At 40.8% G+C, this 14,905-nt stretch overlaps 1 protein-coding gene across 2 annotated transcripts in view; it reads left to right on the top strand.

Annotated features, from left to right (window-relative positions):
- Positions 1 to 14,905, top strand: part of TIPARP (TCDD inducible poly(ADP-ribose) polymerase) — a 63,388-nt gene that overhangs the window by 23,133 nt on the left and 25,350 nt on the right. The window contains exons 1-2 of one of the 2 annotated variants that reach the window (XM_032805523.2): positions 5,308 to 5,595; positions 8,027 to 9,026. In XM_032805523.2, the coding sequence (XP_032661414.1) occupies positions 8,089 to 9,026 (938 nt within the window). In that variant the 5' untranslated portion in view covers positions 5,308 to 5,595; positions 8,027 to 8,088. Of the gene's footprint in view, positions 1 to 5,307; positions 5,596 to 8,026; positions 9,027 to 14,905 lie in introns of those variants that run through there. The other variant, XM_075068435.1, reaches the window with a different exon arrangement.

Here is a 14,905-nt window from a genome sequence, read left to right as displayed (position 1 = left end):
TACAAAATTGTGGACAATTTGGGAAAGATCTAACAACTTCAGAAAGAAGGCATAATCTAAAGAAGTCTTGGAGAGGGTGAGACAAATCCTGAGTGTTAGCTCTGGAAAAATAAAGAAAGGGTCCTTTCTTGCTCCTTTAAAAGTAATTGTCAAATCTCCTTTACACTTAAAAGATCATGCCCTAAATCACTGCAGAAATCTGATAAGTTAATGCTGCTTTGACCTAACTTGCTATTAGCAAAAATGCTGCACCTTGGTGTGGCCAAAGATAAATGTTTCTGAGGATATCTAAGCATATAGAGACGATCTGTAAATGGTGTGTAAAGTGATGGGAAACTGATCGCAGACAGCAAGGGATTTAGAAAAGTTTGCTGTATGTTTTCATAGGTCATGGCCCCTTGCTGCAATTTCTGCCCCACAGCTCTTGTAGTAGAGCCCTGCTACATAGCATCCCCAAAAGTTTAGCTATGGGTTCTCAATCTTTTCAGTAGGCGTTTCTGGCACCACCCACTGCTGGTTACTACTAACATTGTTTCCACCTGACTTGATGGCACAATACCTGTTTAGTAACGCAGTTCAGTTTGATAGTCATGTTCTGGGAATTTTAGCCCTTTCTACACCTTTTTATTACAAGTAGGAGCATGTAGCTCAAAAAGTTGCTGTATTTTCAAATTCTCTAGGACAACTCTCTTTCCCCTGAAAAGCAATAGGAGGAGAAAAAAACCTGAGCGTCTCCTCTCATAGTATCTTCTGCAGCATCCAGATCAAGCGGATGGAATTGCAGAGTAAGGAGAAAGAAGTGGCTTGCAAGCTCTGTGGATCCTGAGAACACAGACAGAACACATACTCGTCCCCACCACCCATGCGATTAATCAGACTTTTTTTTATTGTAGGGCCTCCATGGTAGGAATAAGGTGGCCCACTTTCTAATTTGTGAAAACCAGACACTGAGTGCCAGAAGCTGCCCTACCCTCTGCCTCACCTCTTCCCCCAGTGCCCCACCCCTGCTCCACCTCTTCCCTCAGGGCCCCCCCACTCCTTTTCCTCTACCCACCCCCCATCATTTGCTGCTCTCTACACCTTCCCCTCGCCAGCTGAGCGGTAGTGGGGTGACTGGGGTGGACAAGGGAGGGAAAGCCACGCTCTGGGGGGTGACTGGGGCAGGACAGAGGGCAGCACACCAGAGGCAGGGCACAAAGGAGTCTAAGAGAGGACCCTGACAGTGAGCCCAACCACCAGTATCGATCCTCAAACACCCTGCCTTCAAGGATCCCTCCCCAGGTGCCAGCCAGGTACCTCTTTCTACTGGAATGAGGAAGTTCCTGAGTGCTCCTCCAGCTCCAGCAGTAGCTGCTCTTCCTTCCCTCCCAGCTGCAGAACAGAAGCCAACTGTGATCATTTACTGAGGTAATTGGACTTTTGGTGTCTGGTCAGTAGTTCAGACTGGACACTGTCGGGTCCCTTTTTCGACCGGACTTTCTGGTCAAAAACTGGACACCTGGCAACCCTAGGCAGGAGGGGTCATTTGTGAGCCTTGCTGCCATTGTCTGTACCTACCATTCATCTCATAGGCTGAGGTAGAAGCCATGGAAAATAAATAATGAGCATTCTCTTTTGCTGGGATAGCCAGTAGAAGTAAATTGAGTTAGGATAGAAGCATGCCACAGAGTGATCCTTTCTTGGCTCCTGATTCACCCTTCTTCACCACACCCAGATCTAGAGAACCCTACTTGTATAGATTTGAATTTCAGAGGGCCATAAGAGGGAAGGAAGCCAGCAGCACATCTGCTGCTCCTTGTTCTCCTTCTGCAACATTCTTCCAAGTTGCACCCACTTTAGCTTCCCTCCATGGCAGTAAGATCAGCTTAACATGGTGTTTTGGGAAATTATACGTGTCATTCTGCAAGTATTCAAATGTCAAGGAGATTTTATTTTTATCAGAAGGATGCATTTTGGAGCCTGAACCCTTTTTTTTTTTTTTTTTTTAATCGGAACATTTGAGGCTAAAGCTGATAAGCTTCCTCTCTGACTTCAATATAGAAATGAAGTGCATATATTGAGTATTCCATTACTTGGATATCAAAATAATTAATTACAGCACTCTGATGCATTTTACTATTTGAAAGAATTAATTAAAACACACTTGCTATTGCCAAGGGTGTGAAACATGTAAATAGAAATGAGATCATATCTTCATGGTGGTCATGGTTTCTCTTTGTATGCTGTGTAGCCTCAGAAAGTGCTATGTGATCCTGCACTGTGCCAGGCTGTATCTCCCTAATTTATGTGTCTGACTACAGAAAGATAGATATTCTGGGCCAAATTCTTACCTGAGTTACACTCTGTCAACCCCACTGAAATGAATGGGAATTGTGCATTTGACCCTATGTGTTATTTATAGTTTACATATAAAATATGCTGTTCCAAACAATTAGATAATTTCTGTGTTGGTAGTTTTTGAAAAATAAACTGAGCTGTGTAGTTAGTTCAGTCTGACATAAATGCAGAAATGGCAGCATGTTCCATATTCTCATTGCCTGCACGTTGTAAAGCTCTTGTTTTGTTAGTCAAAGTATACTGTAGTTACAAAGACTAAAGCTTGATCCTGTGTAACATTTTGGACACTCAGCGCTCCATAAACATGTAGTAATAATTATAAAGAAGATTTGTTTCATTTATGCTACAGATGGGTTACCCTTATAATCCACTCTTTAGTATGCTATTCTCAAATGAAGTCAGCCCCCAGCTCTTGAAGATAAATCCCTTAGTTTTAATATAGCAATGACATAGAATAGTTTTTCTCTCTGCATTTAAAATACATTTTCAAATTACAGTCTGAGGTTAGTTATTTAAAATGTCTAAAAATGACCTACACAATTTTGGGGCCAAATCCTGCATTTTCCTCTGCATCCAGAACTCTCACTAAAGTAACTGGGCATCTGGGTACACAAGCAGTGAAGGATTGAGCCCTTGTCTAAAAAAAATATTAATTACACTACAATGACTTGTATTACTTACCTCATTATAATTCACTATATCTGGAGAGTTAATTACCCCCCAGGTAAATGGAATTCTGGTGCTATTAAGTCCCTTAAAGTTGATGGACACATAGTCAGGCCTTCTGCTGAAATCCACTAATCAAATATATATATGTGACTCACCATAGAAACATCTCAACCAATGGTACCAGCATATTGAACTAATCCGTCATGTTCTGGCACATGCACAAAGTATAGCAACAAAAATGACAGCATGGTAACGGCTGCTGCACAAAAGCAAAATTAGAAACATATTATTTACAAAACCGTATATAAAATATGAGATAAAGATATCTCACGAAAAATGCAGAAAAAAACCAAATTGCTAGTATTTTATAGTAATAGTACTTCTATAATGTTTTCCTCTTTAAAATGCTGTACAAATATTGATTAATGGCTTTAGCCCCAATTCTTCAATCAGCTCAGTGCAGGCTCATGCCTGTGCCACGTGGTGCTCCATTACAATAAAAAGGGCTCTGCCTGATGCAAAGAGATCTGCCCACATGAAGCCTCATTGACTTCACAGGGGCTCCACACAGACTTGAGTCCATCCACATGTGGCTCGTTACAGGATCGGGCCCTTATGTTTGATCTGATCATTCATAGTGTGAAATTCTGGCCCTACTGAAGTCAATGGGAATTTTGCTATTGACTTCACTGGGGCCCAGGATTTCATCCATTGGTTTTTGTCTCCTAAACCAGTGGTTATCAACCAGGGGTTTGCTCACACAGAGGTCTTCCCCAGGGTACATCAACTCATCTAGATATTGCCTAGTTTTACAACAAGCTACTCTACACCAGTGAAGTCAGTACAAACTAACATTTAATACAGACAATGATTTGTTTATACCATTTTATATACTATACACTGAAATGTAAGTACAGTATTTATATTCCAATTGATTTATTTTATAATTATATGGTAAAAATGAGAAAGTCAGCAATTTTCAGTAATTGTGTGCTGTGACACTTTTGTATTTTTATGTCTGATTTTTTGTAAGCAAGTAGTTTTTAAGTGAAGTGAAACTTGGGGGTATGCAAGACCAATCAGACTCCTGAAAGGGGCATAGTTGTCTGGAAAGGTTTGAGAGCCACTGTCCTAAACCATGAGAATTGATGTCATGTTACATTTATTTAGTTTTAAGAGAGCAGTTTCCATTTCTCTCTCTCACACATACATACATCTAAGCATATATTTTATTCACATATAAATAGCTATTTGGGGACCTAATCCTACATTCTTTGCAAACCCTAAGCTCCCATTGGCTACAATGGGAATTTGTGGTGTACAGGGAATACAGGATGGGGCCTTTATATCTAAAATTAATTGTAAAACCAACAGTAACAAATCAAATCCTCAAGGATTTCTATTATATCATTATTATGTGTTGTTAAATTACCTCATTACTACCAAACTTTTAAGCATATTTGACTTGTTTTGCATAGACGAATAATGCTTGTTAGCAGATGTCCATCTCACCGTAGGATAAAAAATTTAGGAACATAATTTTTAGAATAGTTTCAAAAACCACATACACAGGATAAATATACTTAAGGCTGTCTTCTTCCACACTGCTGGTTTATTATTTTAAAGATATTTCATTTAAAACACTTAAAAGAGAACTTCCTTCGTGCCAAACCTGCTAGTATCAGTTAATGTAAATAGTGTCACTCCCTCTCCACTTCTGCATTCCCTATTTCCCCTGGCCTCTTGCTTTTTGTCCTTCTAGATCCGACACTCATTGTAAGCTACAGGCAGAATCTGACTCTTTTCCCAGGAAATTATGTCCAGCGGGTGGGTGGATGTGTGTGTGTGTTAATTACAGGATCATTACTTTATGGGAACTTTCCAGTTCTGCTTTCTGTGTTTTACTGGTTGGGTGGTTGGTTGGTTTGTTTGCTTAAAGTGCAGCTCTGATTACAGTGAAAGGGGAGGGGAGGACTAAAACATGATGATTTGTTCAGTATGTGACCGAAAACGGAGTCTTTCCGTGCATACTTCTCTCCCTGTCTGTCTCCAGAACAAAGTGACCCTTCAGTCAGCCCCCGTGGGGCTTTCAGCCGCACAGAGAGTACAGAATCCGAGCTATACAAACAAACAGGAGCGTTCTCTCGCTCGCTCTCTCCGTTTCACTCACACACACTCAGGGAGGGAGGAGTCTGGATTCCTGGTACGGAGAGGTGCAGAGCCGATCCCTTGCCTCTTCATAGCTCCTCCCAGAGTCGTGCAGCTGCCTGGCAAGTGCTTTCAGGAAGCAATATTTAAACAGCTACAGTGTAACATGTGAGAAGCCTCGGGATCTGGAGGGCAGTGGTGCTGCGGCTCTGAGGGCGGAATGGGTGGTTTGTCACGTACAGAGCGGCAGGCGGGAAGGCTCTGAGAGCCAGATGAGCTTCACACGCTGCAGAGAGCAAGCGGAAGAAGGCGGCTGTCGCTCTCTCCACAGCCCCAGCCCCGCCAGCCAAGTGAATCGACTCCGCTGCTGACAAAACCCACGGCACTCGCTCCCGCTTCATCTTCCTGCCTCTCACCCCGGGCGCTGCTGCTGGCTCTCGGGTAAGCCACAGAGCAACTTCAGGGCTGGGCTGTGACAGGAGAGGCCGGTCTTGTGAGAACAAATGATCGGAGGGAAAGTAAATGTCGGATTGAAACAGGCGGACAGTAGAATCCTTGTCACCAGCCGACGAGTCTTGATTTAAAAGTGCCTTGAAATTAATCCCGCATGCGGGAGCCTCCCGCTAAGTGAGCGCGGGGTTGGCCAGCCCGGGCTGTTTGCGAGAGGGTGACAAAAGCGGTGCGGTGGCAGGTCACAGCTTGGTGAGGCTCTGCGCTCTTTGCGTTGCTGCTGCTTGTGGGGTTGCTGCCTGGGAGGCGCAGTGCAGCCCCGGAGGAGGCAGAAAGTCCCCAGGTGACCAGTCCAACCGTGTCTTTGGCTGCTTTGTTCGTTAGGGCGGCTGGGGAGTTGCTTCCCCAGCAAAGCGAAGGGCAGTAGGTTTTTATGATAGCGATTCCTAATTGTCAGGGGCTTAGTTTGCAACCCATGAGACCTGTCTCTGTGCTGATACATGGCACGCAAGGTCTCCACGCAGAGCGACTTGAGTTCAACGTTATTTCAAAATAATATTGGTCATTTTGTGATGTTAGAGAGGTGCCTAAATGTAGATCTCTCCAGATTGTAATGCTTATTATTCCCATTGGTTTCTGTTTTTATAGACAAGTTGAAGAACTCAATTCTATAAAATAAAATGAACTGTTCTTTTAAAAATATAGCACAGACGCAGAAAGTAGTCGAGTGAGCAATAGCAGCATTGAAATAGCATTAAAGATATAGCTGAAAATGTCTTTTAGTCCCCCAGTTGTTCCCCGGCAGCACAAGGCTCCCGAACGACTTACATACACAGACTGCTAAACTTGGGTGTAGCAGAATGCAACTTCCAAAACTCTGGATCCTCTTGTATTTGAGGGTTTAAACCTAAGTCAGATGGCCCTTTGAAGTTATTTGAAGCTTTAAGGTGTTATTTTATGGTTCAAGTAGAGAACTGATTGATAGTGACTGTGGAAGAGTAAAAATATGTTCCAGCTGAACTTGTGTTCTAGTTGGCAGACTGGTAGAGTCACCTTTCAAATAACCTTAAGAATCTAAAATCAGAGGACACACCAGCATTTGCCTACTTTTATTTTATTTTTCCTGACAGTCCTGATAACAGTACGCTCAATTTAATGTGAAATGTTTGTAAATAAATACTTTACTGCAAAAGTATGCAACCAAAACTAGATCATTTTGTAGAACAGACCTTCAGTATAAAAACGATTGGATCATATCTGGGTTTTGAGGGGTTTTACTTCAGAATAATCCATTATTCTCACTTGAATCCATATTTTCAGTAAATCATAATCTTTGATATACTAAACAGTACAATTTTAGGCTACACGTGGTGAATTTGAATAGTTTTTAATAAAATGCAATCAAATATCAAACTCTTGGCTAATAAATCAGTATTTTGTCTTCCAATAACCCTCTAGATATGTAATTATGTATTTGCATTTTGGAAACATTTTGTTTTTCGCTCTTGTAAATCATTGACATTTCCATTTTTTACAAATGTTTCCCTTATTCTTGAGAAAGTAACACATTCCTTGATGTCCTTTCCGGAGCAGTGCAGTTCTAGCTGAACAGCCCTGCAGTAGGCAAGCGAGCTTGTTGGTGTGTCACACAAGGGTGATTGAGTGCAGTATGTATGTGTGAATCAGACTGTGAGAGAGTATATGGGCATGTGGGACAGTGTGAAGCTGTATCTGAGCATAAAATGGGAGTGTCTAGGCATGTATGAGACTGGTGTGTAAGTATTTGCAGTACTGTTTAAAGACTAAGGGTGAAATCCTGGCCTCTATTGAAGTTAATGGGAGCTTTGCCATTGACTTTAATGAGGTCATGATTTCAACCCCAGCAGTAAAAGTGTGTGTTTGTGGGCATATGAGACTGTATGAGAGTGAATGTATCTGCATGGGGTCAATACCTGTGTCTGAGAGAGAGAGAAAAAATGGGTGTGTGTTAAAAGTGGTGGGGACATATTACATTGTATGTGTAATGGTGTGAATCTCTGGATGAGGGTATGTGTGTATATATATGACAGAGAGAGAAGGAACAGGGCAATGCTTACTTCTATACAATATGATGAGCCAAAGCCCTATTTAGTAATACGCATTAGGATGGGAAGATCATCAGTTTTCCCTGCCCTCGCCAGGGTCTGCGTGCATGTCTGAGTGTGTCTGAGACTGTGTGTGAGAAGACTGCAAGTATGTGGTTCGGATTAATTAGTCTGAGTTTGGTTCGTTTCTTGCTTTACGTGCGTGGGGGCTACCCACAGACACAGAAAGAGGAGGAGTTTGCTGTTGCTGGCCTGAAATCCTCTCCAGGAGTGATCTTGTTTGTGTCAACCTTGAGCAATTAGAGAGAGTAACTGTCTTGTTTTCCCTTCTGCCCTAGGTTGGCTGTTGTGAGGCTCTGGGAGTTTGAAAGTGATTTGGAGAGAGCAGAGTCTGTGTCGGATGGATGCTGAACTGGAGCCAGCCTGTGTTGTGCAGCAGGCCCACTGTCCAGGGATGAAGTGCCCTCCTTCAGAAGACTTTCCTCCCCAGATAGGGTTGTCTGATAAGATCCCACCGGTAAAGCCTTGCTTCAAGAAGAAGCAGCAAGTGCAGAAGAGGCTGGACACAGAAACTCTCAGGGCTTTGCGGCCAATCTTCACCAGTTTGCTGGGAGCTGGGAGCCTGGATGGGGTCTTTGTGCACAGAGGCCAAAGTGGAGGTCATAGCAATTTATGTGAACCCGTTGTGAAAAAGGCCCTAGGACTCAGTGCCCCCTGTCCCCAGCCAGGCAGCAATGTGGCTGTGCTGATGCCAGGAACTTCAGATGTGCAAGGTCAAATTCCAGAGACTCATGCCCCTCCTGGTCACCCTGAGCAGGAGATTCAGTCTGGGGTTAAGGGCTTCCCATCAGAAACCAATCCTGGGGCTGCTGCTGATTCTACTAATGAATCATTCCAGCATCACCCCTTTCACTCAGTCTCAAGTGATGCTGCAGCCTGTCCAGTGTGCCCAGACAAGATACTGGAAGGCTACACATCTGGATTATTCCAGGAGAATAGCTGCTTGATGCAATACAATTTGAACCCAAACGATGAATTCAATGCTGGGCTCTTTCAGGACAAAAGTGAGGAGGCTTCACTTGATCTTGTGTTTGAACTTTTGAACCAGCTGCAATATCACACCCACCAGGAGGATGGGATAGAGATCTGTGTGGATTTTCTGCAGGGCAATTGTATTTATGGCAGTGACTGTCCCAAGCATCATACTGTGTTGCCATATCACTGGCAGATCAGGAGGACTCCTACTCAGACCTGGCAAAGTGTGACCAATGACTCTCAAGAGCATTTGGAAAGACTCTACTGCAACCCAGACAATGACAGGATCAAAGTGAGGTACCGGTATGTAATTGCATTCACTTACTAGCAAAGCCAAATGCACGCAGCTAAACAACAATTAAGGAAAATAAAAGTCAGTGCTGTTTCCCATACATCTGGGGAACAGACTGTGGGTTGTTTTGGGGGTTTTTTTGGGGCGGGAGGGGGGTTCCCTTTCAGATACTTAAAATATGCCAATATGTGCTGAAATGTATGGTAATATTGCCTGTAGTCTTCCTGTACTTAGCTAGTTGGGTCCTGTGCAGAGTACCATTTTATGTCATTTTATATGTCATTTAAAGTTCAAACACTAGTAATATTCCACTCTCCTCCAGAGAGACACCACTACTAAGCCCCTTAAATTATTCCTTCCCTTCCGAATACACTCCTGTTTTCTCTGTATCTGACTTTTAGACTGTGAATTTTTCATTGAAGGGACTGTGTTTGTCTTTTATAGCATGCAGCACATTGTTATTTATCACTGGGCTAACACTGACAGTACCTGGGAACAGCATATGTTTAAGGGAATTTTAGGTTGGGATAAAAAGAATGGTGATAATCTACTTATTCAAGATCTGTCTGTAGTCCCAAACTCAGTCCACAGTACTGGAACATCTGAATACCTCTGCTAATATGATCAGGGTGATACTTATCAGACTTGAATGAAACAGCCACCTGACATGAATGGGGTCATTTCATACCTCTCCTAGGGTCCATAGCCCATTGAAGTCAATAGGAGTGCCCATTGAAGTTATTGGCAGTACTCCCTTTTTAGTCAATAGGCACTGGCCATATCTAAGAATTTCAATTTATGCTATTTGCAGGCTGAGTAAGACTGACACACATGATTTACATCTAAAAAGTTTTGAAAAATGAAAGCTTACATTCTATAGTAACTGACATGGTGAACAGAGAATTTTGGAATGGCTTGTATTGTTCAACACTGGCTCATCAACTCCTGAAACTACTCACTTCTGGCTATTTAAAGAGGACAACAGAATGACTGAAAGCACTGCTGCATTATTTCTGTCTGAATCACTTATAATGCTCAGTTAATGTGAATCCAGGTTTTCCACATACATTTTCATTAGTACATTCCAAGCAACTTTTCAAATTAAACAGTTGGTGTGTTCAATTTAGGAATGGTGTAAATTTCACTAGCATAGAATGTTTGGTGGTAACTTAGCTATTTGAACATGAACATTCTTATTCAAAACTTTTATAAGCGCTATTCTCCAACTTTAGAAATTTCACCTAGGAATATCATACTGCATATTAGAAGTCATAGTTTCCTCTAGACAGTTTTACTGTTCTCTGAAAATCAAAGACAAACGGATAAATATTTTTCAGATTCAGTTCTCTCTTTGGGCTTGATCCCACTCCCAGTGAAGTCCATGGCAAAATTCCCATTTACTTCTATACGGCAGGATCACAACACAGGCTCTTAGACATAAGTGATGGAAAAGATCTATTAGATCATCAAGTCTGTACCCCTGTAAATGCAAGATATAGGCCAGTTTTACACTAAAAAGTTAAGTTAACCCAACTACATCACTCAGGAGTGTAAAAAATGAACCCCCCTCCCCCCGAGCAGTGTATTAAGCCAACTTAACCCTCAATGTACACAGTACTATGTTGACGGAAGAATTGTTCTGCAACCTAACTACTACTACTACTCAGGGAGCTTGATTACCTGTGCCAAAGGGAGAACAGTGAGTGGCTATGCTGAAATGCTATAGCAGCACAGCTGTGTAGCATTTCAAGTGTAGACACCTTTCCAATGGAGGACTGAGATATGGAAATTAAACTCTACTTGCATGAGTCCTTCTACTGGAAAGTAAGTCTGCTGCATTAAATATTTCCCTCTCCTGCCTCAAACGAAGGCCATTGTAGAGAACTCATAAATGCAAAGCTCAATGTGTTGGAGATATGCTAAAGGAAATCTGTTACATATTGTAGTTTCTCAGATCTTTTCTTATTTTCTTATTGCTCTTTTGTGCCCTGCCTCAGAAGCCTGCAGTGCCACTTTTTCTGATGATAGAATGCGGAACTACCCTTTGTCCACATACATAGAATAAATCTTGAGTTTAGTCTCAAGTATCTGCATCTCTGAGTTTGTTTTCCCAAACACACACTATGAAGAGCGTCATTCCTTCTTCCTTAATGTTTCAGGGTCAGAAACATTTCAGTTTCAGTTACAATACTGAATTTGGCTTTTAGATACCAGAGGCCCAAACCATTGCCCAGTGAAGTCAGTGGGAGTCTTTCCATTGACTTTTATTGAGCAATGGATTAGCTTCTAAGGTCTTTGCCTCATCAGTTATAACTTCTCGCCCTTTCACTGAGAACACCCTAGAAAATAATGACAGCACCTATGTAGTTCATAACCTGCATTGAAAATTAAAGCAAGGTAGAGAAAAAGGAATTCAATTATATATTTTGGGGAATAATCTAGATCCCATGATACAGAATTAAGTCTCAGAAAAATATGCCTTTTTCCTCAAAATGTCCTGACTTACAAACAGAATCCACTATATTTTAATGTTACAATGTTGTGGCTTACATTTTTTTTCAAGTAGTTTAAACTGTATATAACTGGCTATGAAAACTGAAAATAAATCAGCCAAAAAAAAAAAGTCTAGAAATAAGAAAAACAGATATAAGTAACCAAAATCTGAGCTCAGCTAATAACAAAAAAGTTCCGTAAGTTTTTTCCCTTTTAAAACAAAACGAAAAAAACCCTCACAAATTCCATTGCTATACACATGAGATGGCTGGTCTAAATCAGTGTCAGGAGTGAATAATTAAAAAAAAAAAAAAATCAAAAACCCCTTCACAGCCACTTTAATCCTCCCATTTTCAGATTGTAAAACTGACAGAATAGTGCCCTCGCTCTTTACACTTATGATGCTAATTTCCAGTCTGGTGAGTATTTTGGCATCTTGGTACATGGAGTTTCTGTCTGTCTAAATTAGTCAGGAAGAAATTTATCAGGATTATTGTCAAACACATTATGTTCTGTTGCCGTGAGTAAAGTGAGAGAGGCAGTGTAATCCTGGAAAATCCAGAAATGCTGGGTCAGAACTACTCTGAATGTTCTATAGCCTGCTAGAGACTTCCTGGAGTACAGAGCTAGATCTTTGAACATCCAGAATTGGATCAGTTTTAAACAACAGCCTCTCAGTGGGTATTGTCCATTTTAGTTTTTGAGGGGATAAAAGAAGAGGTAGCATATTGAGAGTATAAATACGTTTAATACTTTTTAGTAGCAAAACTTCCTCACCAAGCTGCTGATCCTGTAATCTTTACCTCAGTCTCTCCATTGACTTTGGTGGGGATCTTGGCCTTAGTCAATACTACACGAATCAGGCCCCAGAATAAGGTTTAATGTACATTAGCAATTTGCAACATCCTGTACTCTTTCTAATAAAAGATTTATGTTAAATGTTATTGTGGAATCAAGATCTAGCAAATGCTGTACATCCAACTATTTAGTTCCTTGAGAGATCTACCTTAGAAGATAATTATCAGCATGTGCCTAGACACAGAACTTACTTAGCATTGGGACTTCAAGTTTTGAACAATGAATCTGAAGAAGACTTTTTAGGGGTTGCAGTGTACAGGAGGAAGCTCTGTCTGACAAACAGTATCTCTTTATGTCAGAGACACCTCCTAATCCTTTGGATATGGATTGTTTTGGGGTCAATATGAGTCTTCCTGGAGTTCACTTGTGGTCACTGCAACCTGACTTTTCCTGTATTGCAAAGCGATGTTGTGTTTCCTGGCAACAAGATGCAGATAGCGGCATGTTGAACCTTGCTGAGAGGCTCACAAACAAGCTGGAGCAGCTCATGGTTCACATGGTTACTACATTATTTGGCTAAAGCTATTAATCTCTTGTGGTCAGACTAGCTTTACAAGCCTATCTATGCAGATTGCATAAAACAAGGAAATGTCTGTTCAGCAGTTCACATGTCCAAGAAAGGCCAAGCAGAAACCAGCCTCACTAGTAACCAGTGAGTGGTGGTAGTTTATTTTTCCCTTGTTTTGTACATAGTTTGCATGGCATAGTTACTCATTATTACACTCTGTATCCATAATATTTTCATTATTCAAAGCTTCAAGAAAGTTCATGGTTCTGGGCCATTGGCTCAATGAGGGATTAATATCTAAATTAAAATTATTGTATTCTTTAGGTATATATTTATATGGATCTTTTCTCCTCATTATCTGTTATGTTGTTCACCTAAATACACATTCAGTTGTTGGATTTTACCTAAGGGAATGCGATCTTAAAATAGGAAATGTAATGCACCTTGTTTAATTAGTTCATTGTAGTAATGATGCCTCAGACCTTCAGTTACTGCAGTGTGGCCTCCAACTGAATATATAATTTCATCATAAAGGGATTTCTCTGTTTTGCTCTCGTAAATGTTGAATGTGTTTTGGAAACAAATATCAACAACTCTAAGGTAATTGGGGATATGAACTTCAGCAGATTCAAAAATTCACAAGCACTTAGTTTTCTTCCTCATACATGCAAGGAGAGGCCCTGGAGAATGTCCAGATGCAGACTATGAATTTGAGAGAACAATACCGAGTGCCACTTTCCAGAGTGAGAGTGCCCAGTGATATTTTAGGATACTCTTCAGTAAGAGAGAATATTTGACTGCAGAGTTAAGCAGGGTTTTTTTCAGTGCTGTATAAATTATGCATCTGTTTCTGCAGAAAATGGGAAAAGTTCAAAGGCACTATATTAATCGGCTTTTCAAAACTAAATTTATCATTACTTGTTGCATTATGGTCTTCATAAAACCATAATGTAATATTCGGCCAGCCAGATTCCTCATTTGACTGAACATCCCAGCCTCTCTGTTTGGAAAAGAAACATCCTTGCATGCAGTGGAATTTCTAGCCATCCATTCCGTTGTACTCAATTTTTTTTTTTCCTTCACATTCCATGTTACTGTGAGACAAGAACAGCTCATGGTTCTTTTCATTTGTTCATGTGGACAGAAGCACCCTAAAACTGGACAAATATAAATTAACATGCTTCTGATACCTTTTTAAAATGTCATTAGGGTGTTTCCATATGGTTCTAAAGTCACTTATAGCCAAGTAGAAGCCTTTTTTACCCCCTCAGGGACTTCTGACTTAAGTCCATTTGTTTCAATTGTTAAATTAAACAAGTAATCTCTCTGATCTGCACAGCTGTTGCAATGTATGAGGTAACTCATTATATGTTATTGATAATACCAGGGATGAGAGAACAGCTGAAATTTACTGTGCCTTGCCACTTCTTGAATATACACAGCTGAATGGATTTGAATTTATTTTTAAAAAATTCTTTGCTAAGCAAAGAAGTGTGTGAAGTGATTTTTAAAATGTGCCTTGTGCTTTATGATAATGCAGTCCAATGAATTCTTATTTGCCCCTTGTTGTACTACCATTTACGTATGAAATAAAACTAATTGGCTTCTAGCTATAAAAATCTGGAGATGTTAGGCATATGTAGAGCTGTCATAGGAATCAGCAGCAATCACTCATTTATTCCTCTTCTCCTTTCGCATCAATAAGCAGATTGGAATTTTGAAAGCAGCTGTCACCTGCCTTCTGGTTTAGGTCAGTCTGTTCCTTGTGTACTTATGGTAATAAAACAATCCTTTCTAAAAGCAAAGATTTATAAGTGTTTAAATCAGGTTGCTTGGAAGAATTGTTTATAGGTAATCCAGCGGTCACAATATTGTGCAGCTGCCAACCAGTGCAGTTCATTAAGGATGAATAGCTGAAAAGAATTCACTAAAATAGTTTTAGTTGGAGCCTTCATCCTGAAGTCCTCTATAACTTAGACCAAGTACTTATTGAAATCAGTAGGAGTTTGATATGCATATGTACAAGCAGGC

This window comes from Chelonoidis abingdonii, chromosome 8, assembly GCF_003597395.2.
Source record: "Chelonoidis abingdonii isolate Lonesome George chromosome 8, CheloAbing_2.0, whole genome shotgun sequence".
NCBI classification, from domain to species: Eukaryota; Metazoa; Chordata; order Testudines; family Testudinidae; genus Chelonoidis; species Chelonoidis abingdonii.
Note: the sequence above shows the minus strand (reverse complement) of the source record. Positions and strands in the feature narration are given on the sequence as shown.